At 39.5% G+C, this 14,644-nt stretch overlaps 1 protein-coding gene across 5 annotated transcripts in view; it reads left to right on the top strand.

Moving 5' to 3' along the window:
- Window positions 1-1,344: 1,344 nt before the first annotated feature.
- LOC148033668 (protein ARV 2-like) overlaps window positions 1,345-14,644 on the top strand; it is an 87,118-nt gene continuing 73,818 nt past the window's right edge. For 4 of the 5 annotated variants that reach the window (XM_087681593.1, XM_087681594.1, XM_087681592.1 and 1 more), the window contains exons 1-2: window positions 1,345-1,496; window positions 1,596-1,749. In XM_087681593.1, the coding sequence (XP_087537719.1) occupies window positions 1,636-1,749 (114 nt within the window). In that variant the 5' untranslated portion in view covers window positions 1,345-1,496; window positions 1,596-1,635. The other variant, XM_087681591.1, reaches the window with a different exon arrangement.

Raw genomic sequence — 14,644 nt, 5'->3', positions numbered from 1 at the left:
TTGTTGCATGCTAATGTAAAGATTAGGAGGGCATTTGTTTGAGTTGTGCTAATGAAAAGATTAGGATGGCATTTGTACAAGACATCAAAGCCCTATCTTATCAAAGACTATTTACTTGATTTACATTTTAATTAATTATGAAGACTTGCTTTCGATAATACTTACAATGAGTTGTCCTTTTTTATTGCACTCTCTCACATGAGTGAGCTATTGAGGATGGGAGAGTTCAAGGCCCATCAAAGCTTCACATGTATCTTGTGATGCTACTAGACCTCCATGAAACATGCAATGTGGCTACTAGATTCCCCAATATCCAACAAAGTCGTGTCATTTGACTTGTGTTGTTAATAGAGGAAGTACTTTTTTCCTTGAAAGAGAGCACCAAGACCACTCCATGTCCAATATGGCCAAACAAATCAAATCTTCACCAATATATATCCAACTTAACTTTTTGCCGTTGAATCTCGTTTAGAGAAGATTGTGAAACCAAATTCATCACGTGTATTAACATGAAATGCATTGCACCAATTCTTAATTTTGGCAATCAAAGTCATCACATGCATAATCATGAAATTGTATGCATTATATCCTAATTTTCTGCTTCATTAATAGCCTTGGAAAGGATTTATTTGTAATTATCAGCACGTACTTCACATGGCAAGACAAACACCCTGAAATCCCTTATTATTAGGGCATATTGTGGGCATTTTGCATCCTCCCCACCATTCAATTTTCATCAACACTCTCCACTGCTATTCGCACCCCTACATGGAAGACATCATGCAATGCTCTTGCAACACATATTGTCTGCATGGGCGATAGTGCACCCTTGTTCTTTGCTCTTGCAACACATATTGTCTTGAGATATTGATCTCATTTGGGTCAACGAATGGCGATGTGAAAGACTTCTCTCTGCCTTCTCAACAACAACTAGTCATCAAGCCTTGGCAAATGATATGTCTTAAAAGATGATAAGGACAACATTTGCAAAGCCATCATGGACTTATTGGACTTGTTTGCATATTTACACCACCAAATTAGATCTCATAAGCTGCATAAAATGGGACTTGCCTTAGGCTCATAATCTAGAGGTTTTGGGTTCAAGTCTTGCTAGTTAGATTACTCAAAGACTTGGTTTCTTCTTGGTAGGGTCACTTATGGGGGTAAGCAATGTGACATCTAGAGTATCACTTAGACACTCTCTCAGGAAGTTCTCCTCCTTGGTAGGGTCACTAGCGCCTCGGTATTCTATATCAAGAAACTTAAAAAAATTCAAAAATTGTGCATGCATAATTTTTTGAGGGGAAAAATGCTATTGGAAAAAAAAGAAGTGACGGGACTCTACTTGCCTCAAAATCCTTAACCCGAGAGGACTCCCTTAATTCCCCTCTGGGAGTCCCTTCATCGCCTCCAAATCCTCCAAAGCGAATAAATAACCCGCGTCCACGAATGACTTCGCAACACAGAGACGTACTTCCTCGTGTTCGTAGATCGGGGTGAGGATGACACAAGAAAATGTCCTCAAGATCACTAATGCTAACTTGAATTTGTTGCTGTTGTGTTCAGTACCGTACGCCTTCGTCTGTGCTGCGCAGGTGGGCAGCAGTTTGATTCACTCGGAGCCCATACAAGAAAATGGAAAGAAACAATACCTGCGCGAAGAGCCCGATGTGCTGCGTCCATTGTGGCACTGCCATCAATGAAGTGTATGTGCAGTACTCTCCTGGCAACATCCGACTCACCAAATGTGTAAGCTCTTCCCTGGCACCTCACTCGTTGACATCAGAATATTGATGACATCAGTAGAAACCAACAGACAGTAATATGATGGCATCAGAATAATTGATTTTACTTTCAATAGTACGGCGCCATCAAACAAACACTATCAATCCTCATATCTTATGCCATTATACTGGCACCTACATCCAGTTTGGGAGCAGAAGACGGTCAGTTGTCAAAGTTTGTGACTCGAGAACATTGGTATAAGAATTAGAAGTCCCAACTGAGCGCTAATGATTATCTTCACGACCATGTGCATGATTGGAACGTTAACACGATTACTTCCACGACTACATGTGTGATTGGAATGCCAAACGTAGGGATTGTTATGTGCATGACCATATGCATCATTGCAATGCCAACATGACTTTTGATACGCTTAGGAATGTCGACATAAGGATTGTTATGTACATGACTGTATGCATCATGGCAGATGTAAAGATGACGGAGTGTCAGAACAGGCAGCCTACTCCTATGCCATCTTTTCTCCCTCTCTTTCTGAGAAAATCCCCCATCTTTCTCTCATGGAATCATTCCTACAGGTGGCCATTCACAAGTTTACCTTTCACTGATTGAGATGGAATTGGATTGAAAAATGATACGTATTTAGTGTGTCCTCCTCTAATTGGGGGATCCAGCCCAATATGTGGCTTTGATGGTCCTGCAAGTCATATTTGGCCCAAGTAATTTGATATGCCCTGTATTGTCCATGGTTATCTGTCGAATCTCCTTTTGTTAAATGTTCTGTTGAAGATAGTTGAGACTTGAGAATACCACTCTTGTTTGGCTCTCAACATGGATTGTGAAGGAGATTGCTTTTGTGATGCAGTGGATGAAGACATCTTCCACTCTCTGTTCTTACTTCTCTTCGATATCAAGCTTTCAAATCAAGGCTTAGGTATCTTTAGAGTGTATCTAGTTCTAATACCATGCGAAGAAATCCTCAAACAACTAAGATAAACTCGAAGTGTATGGAAATAACACAATGAAAACAATAGAATACTCAAAGGTGAAGAGTAAGTGTGAGAGAGTGTAAATGAATGAACAAACACACTATGCTATGTGAAAATAGTGACCTCAAATCTCTATGTCTCAGCTGGCATGGGGCAGAGATGAGTTAAAGGGTGTGTTGTACTTTGAACAAATCTTGAAACATAGCAGGTAGCATTTGGAAGTGATCAGCCACTGTAAATGTAGAGAGAGAAGTTTGGATAGGTTGAAATTGGTAGTAGCAGCAGGGCAGCTTGTATAGTGCAGAAAACGTAGGGCTGAAGCTAGAGAACTTTGATCTGCTGCACGTAGCTGTCCTAGGCTGGACAACAACTCCTAAAAGGTGGCAGATGGCTGAGTGACAACTGGTGACTGAAAATGCCCCTTAAGTAGAACGTGTTATGTGTATTTTGGGGATTTTTCTTTCTTGTATTAGGGACCGGTAGTCAAGGCATGAAGTCCCAGGATCAGGCTAGGTACATTTGGGAAGGTTTGAGCAATTGTTCGTCTCTTGCGAAGACATTGATGGGCATATAGAGTTTTATCTTTGAGGGTAGCCCGAGTGACCTTGTCCTACTAGCTTGCTAGAGAGATGGATCTAGGAATACCTATTAGTTGTGAGGTAGCTAGGGAAGCTTGTTAAATAAATGAGAAAAATGATAACTATGTTTGAAATATATATAATATGGAGATGTATAAAAAGGGGTTCTAACCCTTGAAATAAGAAAATAAAGAGAATGAAAATAAAATAAAATCAAAAGAGCGGATGTTCATCGCCTTGCGAAGGTCTCGTAGGTTCCTAGAGCCAAACTCCTCATGGAATTGTAGGATTGGAAGCACCATTGTTGATGAGGCAAGGTCTCTCTGTAGAGGAGACAACTAAAGAAGAAGAATCTCCAACTCATGAATGCGAAGAAACCCAAACTCATAATAAGTAACAAGTGGGGAAAGGTTAGAGGAAGGCTCAAATGATGTAGCTCTATCCTTCACTCCTAGATTAAGGTGAGGCCCTTTTTTTCCAACATTTTTCTTGGGGATGGGTGGCTTTTCCATAGTGTGGGCATATCGACTTTCCTTTGAAGTTGTATCATAGTCTAGAGTCTCTAAGTTCTTAACCTACTTCTCTTTCTTATTCTTGGCCTTATTGTCCTTTTTGTTGCCTCCTCTGAACTTGCAATAAAAGCTTTCATGGATACAAACCCATTAGTCTATCAAAATACATGAAATGATTGATAGAGAACATATTAGAGCTCCTAATTGAAGGGAGTGAGCCCACAGTGGAAGCACGCGAGCGAAAGCAAGAGCTATGGTGAGAGAGAGAGAGAGAGAGAGAGAGAGAGAGAGAGAGAGAGAGGGGGGTGGGAACTCCAAAAGTCACAATGTGTGACCGGCCTTTCCTTTATTCAAATGTAACTGAAAGAATAAAGAATGAAGTGACAGTGATGGGCTTCCGCCACCTGCAGTGTATAGGTGTGCGGGTATTGTCAGTGTAGTAATACCTGAATGGCTAGGACATGGCAGGCTGCTGGATGCTACAGATAGGCTAGGTGGCAATTGTATAGATTGAAGCAGCTGTTGGTGAAGGGTAGAAGCTCTGAAACTCAATCAGATATTAGGGCGATAGCAGCAAACAGGATATGCCTCGGCCGATGAAAGTTGGACAATACTTCATGAATTGTGATGATCTCCATACGACATGTGGACAATAGTTAAAATAGGGGGCTAGCTCATGGAGAGGGTATGAAGATATGTTAGGGTTTATACAGAGAAAACATAGAATGTATGAACACGACTAAAATACAATAACTCGGAAGATATGTTAGGGTTTATATAGAGAAAACACAGAATGTATGAACATGACTAAAACACAATAACTCAGACAATAACACAATAAACTCAAACCCTAAATACAAAACGCAAAACACAAAACACAAAAACACAAACACAACTAGAGAAGAAAGAGAACTCTGAAGTGAATGAATCTATATTGTAAATGAATGAGAGAATGTGAGTGCTTATTAAGGGCAGAGTTATCCAACAATGGGTGGCTCTCATGGAATTGGGATGAGGGAGGTTTCGATGTGTGCCATCCATCAGAGATGGATCCGGAGTGCAGTAACCACTAGTTGGAGCAGAGACTAATGAAGAAAAGTGCTGAATACCCAAAAATGACATGTTGTAGATGCAAATGTAAATCAAGCCAATGTTAGAAATAGAAAGGCAATAGGCTAGAAACTAGAAAGTTAGAAACAACCATCTCTAGGGGTTGTGGAAGTGGTAAATGCAACAATATAACCACTTGAAGATGATGGCAGCTAATCACTGGCAATAGTAGGAGATTGAATGATAGCTGTAGACCATGTAGCAGTAGTTGTTGGGGACTGGACAGCTAGTGGGAGAGGGCTGATGGTCGAAACTTGTAAGACAAGGATTGGTTGAATGGTGGGTAGCCTGTGTAGCTTATTGGAACTTTTGGTAATTTACATGTTTGGGGGTTGTTTTAAAGAGCTAATTAGTTTGTAATGCATTTTTAGCTCAACTCCCCTTCTCAAGTCCAAAAGTGGAACTAAGAAGGGAGTGGAAAAAAAGCTCAAGCCCATTTCTACCCTAAGGCATCCCACCCTAGAGGAACGAGGGCGTTGGACAAAGGGTGCATGTTGACTACTCAATGGCCTGCCAAGATTACAGAGGCGATGGTTATCTTACCAAGGAAGTGCAAGTTATTACCCTAGAGAGGCCAAGGCAGTAGACAAAGGGTGCTCATCGGCTACCTAGGGCCTACCAGGACTTGCAAAGATGCAGATAATTTGTGCTCTTCCATGAATGAAGATTCTCTTGCTGCTGCTCCTTTTTTTTGCAATGATTGTTGTTGTTGTTGTTGTTGCCTTGCTACCAATTCTTGTAATTTTGTGGAATCCATTGCCTCAAGATTTACATGATATTTGAATATTTACATGAAACAAGGTCGTTTTTGCTGGAAATGTAAATAAAAAATATAGGAAAGCATGATTCTATTATCCACTTGATAGAAATGCATCTTCTTGCTTCAGGAAAGGTTTCATTGCTTCAGGTTTTATAGAAAATTTAGATATTTGTCCAAAACTAGGGTTGTTTTTAATGGAGCTTTTAAAAGAGAGATACAAGAAAGGATAATTGCATCATTCTGCTTCAACTAATATACCATTGCTTCAGGTTTTGCAAGAAAATTCAGATTTCTGCCATAAAAGAGAGTCTTTTTTGGTTATGTTTTAAACCAGAGGCTCAGGAAAGCAATGGTAGGGTATAGACACAAAAAACCCTTTGAATTGGTTACTGCATATAGGAAACTTGGTTTTCTTCCATAAAACAAAGTTGTTCTTAACAAAGCTTTAAACTAGAGGTTCAGGATGACAATGGCAAGATCACCAAAGTGTTATAGCTCCTAATCTATGTGGAATGCATAATAGGACTGCAATGCCTCATACAGAAATATAGCACACTGCTGTAGGCATTGCGAAAAATACCTCATACCATATCAAACAATCAACCAGAAACTAAAAGATTGATACAGCACTATGAGGATACATTCTACAACACTCGTAACAGCAAAAGAAAGAGAGAAATCAGAGAATATGTTGAGAATATATTAGAAGCACAGATATGGAACATGGCGCTAACTATCAGATCTCATAGATAATTAGAAACTTCCATCATACATCAAATTGTGATCATAAACAATGACACATGAAAGATACCTCTTTAGGTCATACCTGAAATGGCATACATAACCATACTTTATTAGGCATCTAAAGTCTACTCACATATGAAAATACTAAAGACTAAGGTAATGAACCATGCTAAGGGTAAATATCATGTGTCAAGCCATGGTTAACAGTGGGCACAAACGGAAAATTGGGAGTGTGGAGCTCAGCCAATTGGTGCTGCATTTCTTTAATTTGAGCTTGGAGAATCGTTACGATGGACAAATCTCCTTCAGATTTGAAAGAAGAAGAGGCTTTGGGATGCCGCCTATGCATGTGTTTAGGAGAAGCCGGATGGGTATCCTCCATGTGTTGAAGTTCAGTAGAAGTAGACGCATCAAAGGGAGATACATCGTGAGAAGACATGGTATTGACAAGAGGAGAGTTTTTGGGAGAGAGAGAGAGAGGTGACGATTTGGAGCTCGAGTGTGAGAGAGAAGGGCGGAAGAAGTAGAAACAATCTGCATTTGATGAGAACTAGATCCATTTAAAAAAAAAAGACTCTCTCTCTCTCTCTCTCTCTCTCTCTCCCTCTCTCTCCCTCTCTTAAACAAAAAAATTCTCCCTCTTTTCTCACTCCACGACTATTTCCTAGTCGTTCCCTCTCGTCATAATTACAATTATCTTCTTACTCCATGATCAGTCATTCTCTCTCCCTGCCCATCAATCGTTCATAATTATTCTCTCCATCTGCCATTAATCACTCTCTGTCACGGGGCCGTGAAATTCGAGATGCTTTAGTCTTGCTAATAACATTTGATTTAATTATTAATCAAATATGAAACGCTGTTTAAGCACATGTGATGTGCATGGCAGATATTCCACAGTAACAGGCAAAGGACCCCAAGGATGCAGTGGGTGTTAAAGGCAAAAGTTGTGATAAGTTATGCCAGCTGGGCATTGGGGGTCAGTTATTGGTGTCGGTTTTGACCCTAGGACAATTATTTGGCGAATAAGTATTGGTGGTCACTTTAGGGACTAACATTAATTAATTAATTAATACCAGTCTAAGGGTCAACAGAGGTTGGGCACCACTCCAGATTGCAAATGGCCTAGTCAATTTAAATATGGATGGACATATTTATTTCTGGGCAAAGTTTGAAGGGTTGAAATTAATTTTCAAGATTATTTAATTTTGAAAATTTATTAAATGGCTTGATAATGCTGAAAAATGGATTTAGAAGATTGCTACTTAGCAAAAATGCCCATGCAGATTGAGAAAACATTTTCCGAGGTTGGGTCTTAGCCATTCAGTTAGTTTACAGCTTGGGTTTTCTGATTAGGGAACAACAATTTTTTATTGTAGAAGATAGCCGTCTGGGCGGCTTAGCAGACAGGGGACAAGGAGGAGTCACCTTACCGGGGTTGGCAACAGCATTGTTGATCGGGTGACAACATGTTGGAGGTACTTGGCAGTAGAGGTGACTGCATTAGATGCAGACTAGAGCAGGCAACAAGTAAAATTTAGGGTTTTCTTGTGAAGAAAATCAGATTTCTCTCTTATCTTGGCTTTCTCTCACTTTCTCTAACCCATTCTTAGGAGATCTTAGCATTTCTTAGTCATTTTGACCAGATCTCAGCCAAATTTGGTTGAAAGCAGAGAGATCTCTAATGTAAACCCTAATTTTTTTGCAAAAATTAGGGTTTGGTAGTCACTTCAGGACCCTTGCCAATTGGTGAAGGCATTGTATATTGAATTTGACACCTGAAATTTGTATAGTTGTTAGGGAATTCAGATTCCAATCCATTCATTGTAATTTGGGCAGCATTTGGCCAGTTGGTGGTTCCATTTGTGTAAGTCTTGGGTGAAAAATCAAGGGGCAATTGGCTTGAATTGATTGTTGATTGTTGTTGTAGCAAAGAGGCTTTTGGAACAACAAAGGAGATTGTAAATCTTAGCTTGTACTCATTCCATTAGCAATCAAGTTTAAAGAAATACCGAAAGAGGCGTCAATTTTGGGAACCAACAAGGTGTCCAATGTCTGAGATTATTAAGGTAATTTGTACATTTTAAGCTATGTTCATTTGTTGATTGTTGTAATTAAGTGTTTAATCAGGAAATTACCACTCTTTCCAAAAAGGAAGGTTTGTTTCATGATTCCATTGTTGGGATACCACTCAATCTCTTGATTTGGTGGGTCCGAGGCACCTGATTGCAAGCCCAAGCTTTGTGCTAGTGTTGATTTTTTCTCTCATGTGAGAAATTACAGCAGTATATCTTCATACAGTGAGATGCAATTAAGTAGTGATGATGCCTTTTAGTATGAATATTCACATGGGAATGATGGAAATGCAATGCCTAATCTTGGAGAAGGCTCAAACCATGGATAACAAGCTGAAAATGTTGCTGTTGGAAAAGATGCAGGGCCTTCAAGGCATAATGAGGTTGATGACCAGCAAAGTGAAGAGGAATTTGATGACGAGTTTAAGAATCAGCTGAGGACAACAGCTAAACTGTCTATGCAATTGGTAAATGATCCTCAGTTCATGTGCTTTTTGAACCCTTTAAAGGAGGGCAACAAAGGCATGAAGAGGAGATCGTCTTTAAGAACTTCGGGACAGCAAGATGCACCGAAGGAAGAGTCAATACAACAGCATGATGTTCCAAATGTGGGTAGTGAGTATAAGCAAATGATGATAGTGGGGCAATTGATGCATATGCAAGGCCAACTTGGAAATGCCAATCCAATGGTTTTTGGACAACAGAGGGCTTGCACGCAATCATGGGTAGCCATGATACTTTGGTGGTGGTACTAGTTTCCATGCTATGGTGGGCTTGGGACCGCATGTGGGGATGTATGACACAACTCCTTATGGCATGCAACAATCAATGCGTGGTGTGTAAGGCCCAATGTATCTGGGTATGGTTGGTTATATACATAAACCCATGTATAGAAACGTTGGCATGATGTTGGGGTACAAAGTGGCAAGTTTGGCAATGCATATATGCAGCCCATTATGTTTGGGACTCATGGTATTAATGCTGGTTATGTAAATGCTCCGTATAGTGTTGGTCATGAGGAAAAATGTTGCTAGTAATGCATGCAATGTATGGGAAAATATATCTTGGTATGGTGGTGGTCGGCAAATTCACATGCACAATCACATTGCAATGGTCCAAAGTAAGTAAAAAAAAAAGTTTCCCATGGCAATGCTTAAGGAGAAGAAAGGCTTACAACCTAGTGGAGGTTTTGAGGCAAGTGAAGTTATAGGTAAAGTTTCCATATACTTCTTGGTGAAGTTTAGTCATTCTTTCACCAATAGATGCAAAGTGGATGGAAGAGGATGACTTGGCAGATCCTCCTCAGTTGTTGCAGCTTTATCTAGTTCCATTTCAATTAGATCCAACTTTAGTTCTCGGATTCAATCAAGTTTTGTAGAGGAGGGGTCCAAAGTATTGCTTGATGCTCAAGGGGGAGGTAGCACTTCCACTCCGCCAGTTGTATGCAACTCTCGTATGTGGTGGATCTTGGATGTATTTACCATACATCCAAGGTATTGTGCTAACAGTATGTTTGCTATGAGGTCACTACTGAGTATACTAGTCACTGTGAGGTGTATGCAGGTGAGTATGAGTTTTACTTGGGCATTGAAACTATAATTTTGAATCAGCTTACGATCAGTTTGACATGAATTTAGCCTCAATTTTGAGACAAAAATTATGATCAGTTTGAGCATTAGTTTTCGATCAGTTTTTGTAATGAGTTTGTGATTAGTTTGGGATGACATTTGCAATCAGTTAGTGATAAGATCTCAGATCAAAAAGTGATTAGTTTATGATCATTTGATACTTAGTTTTCAATGGTTTACAACTAGTTCCATGGATAACAGCATGTTAGTAAATGACATTGATAGTTTTAGCCATGGTGTATGTTGAGAATATGGTATGCTTTACTGTGGTTTTGAAGTTAGAATAGTTGAGAAACATGAGTTATGGATGCATCCGATCGGCTTCTAACAACATTTCTAGGCTAATTCTTAGTACTATTTGATGTTTATGCAGGCTGGGAATTTTTAGTAAGCTTTGGGGCATATAGCATCATTAGACAACAATGGCCAATGTTGTGATTGTGATGCCTTATTGAAATTCCAGTGCAGTATGCTTTTTCTTCGGCACAATGCAGTGCAATCGGGGACGATTGTAGGGATTTTAAGGGTGAGGTCTGTCACAGCCCAAGGGGATGTGAAATTTTGAGATGCTTGAATCTTGCTGTAATGAGGACATGTATTTTTGAAACCTCACTTAACATGTGGATTAATTTTTAATCACATGATTAAGTAAATGTTGCACATGTGAGGTGCAACTAGGGTTAGGGTAAATTTACGAGCTCGGGACTCGAAAAAATCATGGGATGTCAAAGGCAAAAGTTGCTATAAGCTATGTTGCATAGGTACTTGGTGGTATCTGGTGTCAATTGTTGGCCTAGGTCATTTATTTGGCCATAAGTGTCAGTTGGTGACACTAGAGATATGGCGTTTAATGCTACCTAACACCGATCTAGTAGTCAAAGATGGCACAGAGAGACTCTAGAGTGGAAGATGCCTAGCCAATTTAATTATTGGCCAGTCAGATTATTTTTATGGACACGGAAATAATTTTAGATTATTTTTCAGTAATTAAAGGTTGAAAATTAATATTTAATGATGGATAATGTTGGAAAAACCATTTGGGAAGGCTGCCACTTGGCAAACTTGCCCATACAGGCCGGTAAAAGGCTGAAGAAGAGGAAAAACGAGATCGAGTGAGTTTTGAGGAGGCGATTGCAGTTTCAGACTCTCCACAGCTCGCCAATTGCATCTAGGTACAAGGTGACAGCTAATTTGGATGTCTCAGCTATAGGCGATAGCATTTAATGCTGTTGTGGTAGAGCAGTAGCTGTATTTTACTAAATTTTCAGTCATTCTTCACGACAAAACTCTGAATTTCTCTCTTTACAACTTTCTCTCCCATCTCTTAGCCATTTGACAACCTTGCTCTAAAGATCTCAGCATTTGGAGAAATTGCAAATTTCTATGCTATAAACCCTAATTTACAACAAAAATTAGGGTTTAGCAGCAACCTCGGGAAACGTGCTAGAAATTTAAAGTTCCAATACTTGGATTTTTCAAGGCTGAAGGTGAATTTCAGCTAAATTCAGGTGGAGGACTAGCTAGCCATGAATTTAGGGCATTTCCATCGTCTATGAAGTGGGTGAAGGCCATTAAAGACTTGCTGGTCATTTTTGATAGCAAGGGCAGTTGGAATACTGTAACCGGGATATGACTCACATAAAGTGGTAGTTCTTCAATTAATACCTGGTCTTTTCTCTCACACATACAAATAGAGACCTCACTCCCTTGCTCAACACCAGATTGGCCTGGAAGACTGGCGCCCCTCTCGGTATTTCTTTATCAATTAAAAGATGGAAAGTTACAAAAATGAAATGTTCCAAAATACATAACTTGTGAATAGTTGGTTTTCATCTTTTCTGAGTAAATCCCAGTTGCATAAGGACAGTATAACATGATCAGAACAACATCCTTTTAGGAAAGCATTTTTTGTGACCATAACTCAATGGTTCATGTGCAGAACTGCAGTCTGTAGAACTCTGTATTCGCTGTTCTTATTGTCTAGCATATCCAGAACAACATCCCTTTTAGGAAAGCGATCATAACTCAATGATTCATGTGCAGAATTGCAGTCTGCAGAACTCTGTATTTACTGTTCTTACTGTTCAACGTATCCAGGGCAGCATCCCTTTTACCTTGGCATCATTTTAGCAGTAAAACAGTCCCATAAACAGCTCTAAATCAGAGCTGAAAAACTGAAACCAGCCTTCTTTCTTGGATAGGGTGGTTTAACCTGATTAAGCACTTAATTACAGCAATTAGCAAATGAACATAAACTGAAATGCTCACTTTACCTTCATAAACTTGGACAGTGGACACCTTGTTGGCCCCAAAACTGGCGTCCCTTTTGGTATTTCTTTAATTTCAATTGTTGATGGATAAATTACAAGCTGAGATTTCACAATCTCCTTGGCTGATTCAAAAGCCCCTTGCTGTTCCAATAATCAGCAAAGCATTCGGGGAAATTGCCCCTTGATTTTCATCCAGGACTTGCTCTAATGGAACCCCAACTGGTCAAATGCTGCCCCAAATTCACAATAGATGGCTTGGCATCCGAAATCCTCACAATTCCATGAATTTCCAGTGCTGATTTCAGTGTACGCCTTTGACTGATGGCATGGGTCCCAAGGTGACTGCTAAACCCTAATTATTGCTGTAATTTAGGGTTTACAGCAGTAAACTCTCTGCTGTCCATTGAATTTGGTTGTACTCTGCTACCCATGGCTGAGAATTGCTGAGAATACTTGAGCATAGACTGGAGGAGATGAGAGAACGCTGTAGAAAGAGAGAAAATCAGCTGAAATGTATCGTTTGATTCGTAGCTCTGGTGACAAATCTGATGGTACCAAACAGCTTCAAAGGGGGGGGGGGGTAAAACACTTGTACATTGCTTCAAAAAGCATTCTAAGTCATTGTAGATTCCATTAAGAAAGCTTCTCGGTAAAGTTGCAATAACTGAGGCGAATCTGCCAATTCAGCCTCTTCCATCCATTTGGCATCCATTGGTGAATAGTTCTTGAACTTCACAAAAAATATTCTTATAACTCTACCTTTTACTTTCCATTATGTGCCAGGATTTGCTCAGGAACTAGAATCTCATCTAATTCCTCTACTTCAGGTTGTTCCTCTTGAACCATATCTTCTGGCACTTCACCGATAAAAGGCCTCAATAGGCTCACATGGAATGCATTATGAATTTTCCAATTCTCGGGCAATTTCAACCTATATGCCACGTCATTGATCTTCTTTGAGACCTGAAAAGGGCCATAGTAATGCATACTCAGCTTTGGAAACAAATGTTCCTTGCCCTTTTGTTTTCTCAAATGTGCCTTTTCAAAATGCAATAAGACCCAATCATCCTTTTTGAACAAGAGTTCCCGACGATGACTATCAGCAGCTCTTTTCTGTTTAGCTTGTGACTTTTCTAAGGTATACTTGACCTTTTTATATGCTTCTTCCCAATCTTTTACATAACGATTTGCTTCAAAAATGTTATCTTTTGTTTGCAAAATTGGAGGTAGTTTCTTTCCACCTTTCACAATCTCAAAAGGTGCTTTGCCAGTAGATGAGTGCACTGTATTACTATATGCATACTCAACCAATGGCAAGTAGTGTTCCCAAAAAGTATTATGATTTGAAACATAACACTTTAGTAGATCTAAAACAATCGAATTTTCTTCTTCAGACTGTCCATCAGTTTGTGGATGGAAAGAAGATGAAATTTCAGCGTTGTGCCCATGTTTTCAAACAATGCTTTCCAAAACAAACTAGTCATTCTTGGGTCTCTATCATTGACAATTGACCGTGGCATTCCATGGTACTTGAAGATATTATGCATAAATATCTTTACCATGTGTTATGACTTAACCTTTTTTCTTTCAGGAATGAAATGTGCCTGTTTGTTGAATCTGCAAATGATAGTCCAGATTCCATCATTCCTTGAAGAAGTTCTTGGAAGATAAAAAATGAAATCCATGGCAATACTTTCCCATGACCTTTCTGGAATAGGCAGTGGTTGCAATAACTGTGGTGCCTTTTGTCTATCAAACTTGACCTTTTGGCATACAAGGCAAGATCTGACATATGCATTAACATTAGATCTCAAGGCTGGCCAATAGAAGAAAGTCTCTACTGTTTTGATTGTAGCATCTATACCACGATGTCCTGCATACGGTGGAGCATGACTTTCTAATAAAACTTTTGGCCTTAGCTGTTTTGTAACGCATAGTCTTCCATGCATCATGATAAAGCCTTCTTTGAACACATAATGATCATGATGTTGGCCATTGATCAACTGTTCATAGATTTCAGAGGAATCTTTGTCATGAGCATACCGCTCTTTCATATCATCCAATTCATGGTGATAAGAAATTGGAATAGCTGACACCTGTGGTTTGCGAGATAAAGCATCTGCAACTACATTATTCTTGCCTTCCACATGCACTATCTGAAAATGAAACATAGATAGGAAATTGTCCAATGCATGTGTTTCTCTGACAATTTAGCTTGTGTGAGAAAGTATCTAA

Source organism: Lygodium microphyllum, chromosome 7 (assembly GCF_053477565.2).
Source record: "Lygodium microphyllum isolate KBCC chromosome 7, Lygodium_microphyllum_v1.1.10, whole genome shotgun sequence".
Taxonomy (NCBI): Eukaryota; Viridiplantae; Streptophyta; class Polypodiopsida; order Schizaeales; family Lygodiaceae; genus Lygodium; species Lygodium microphyllum.
The sequence above is the reverse complement of the archived record's forward strand: the minus strand, read 5'-3'. Positions and strand labels throughout refer to the sequence as shown.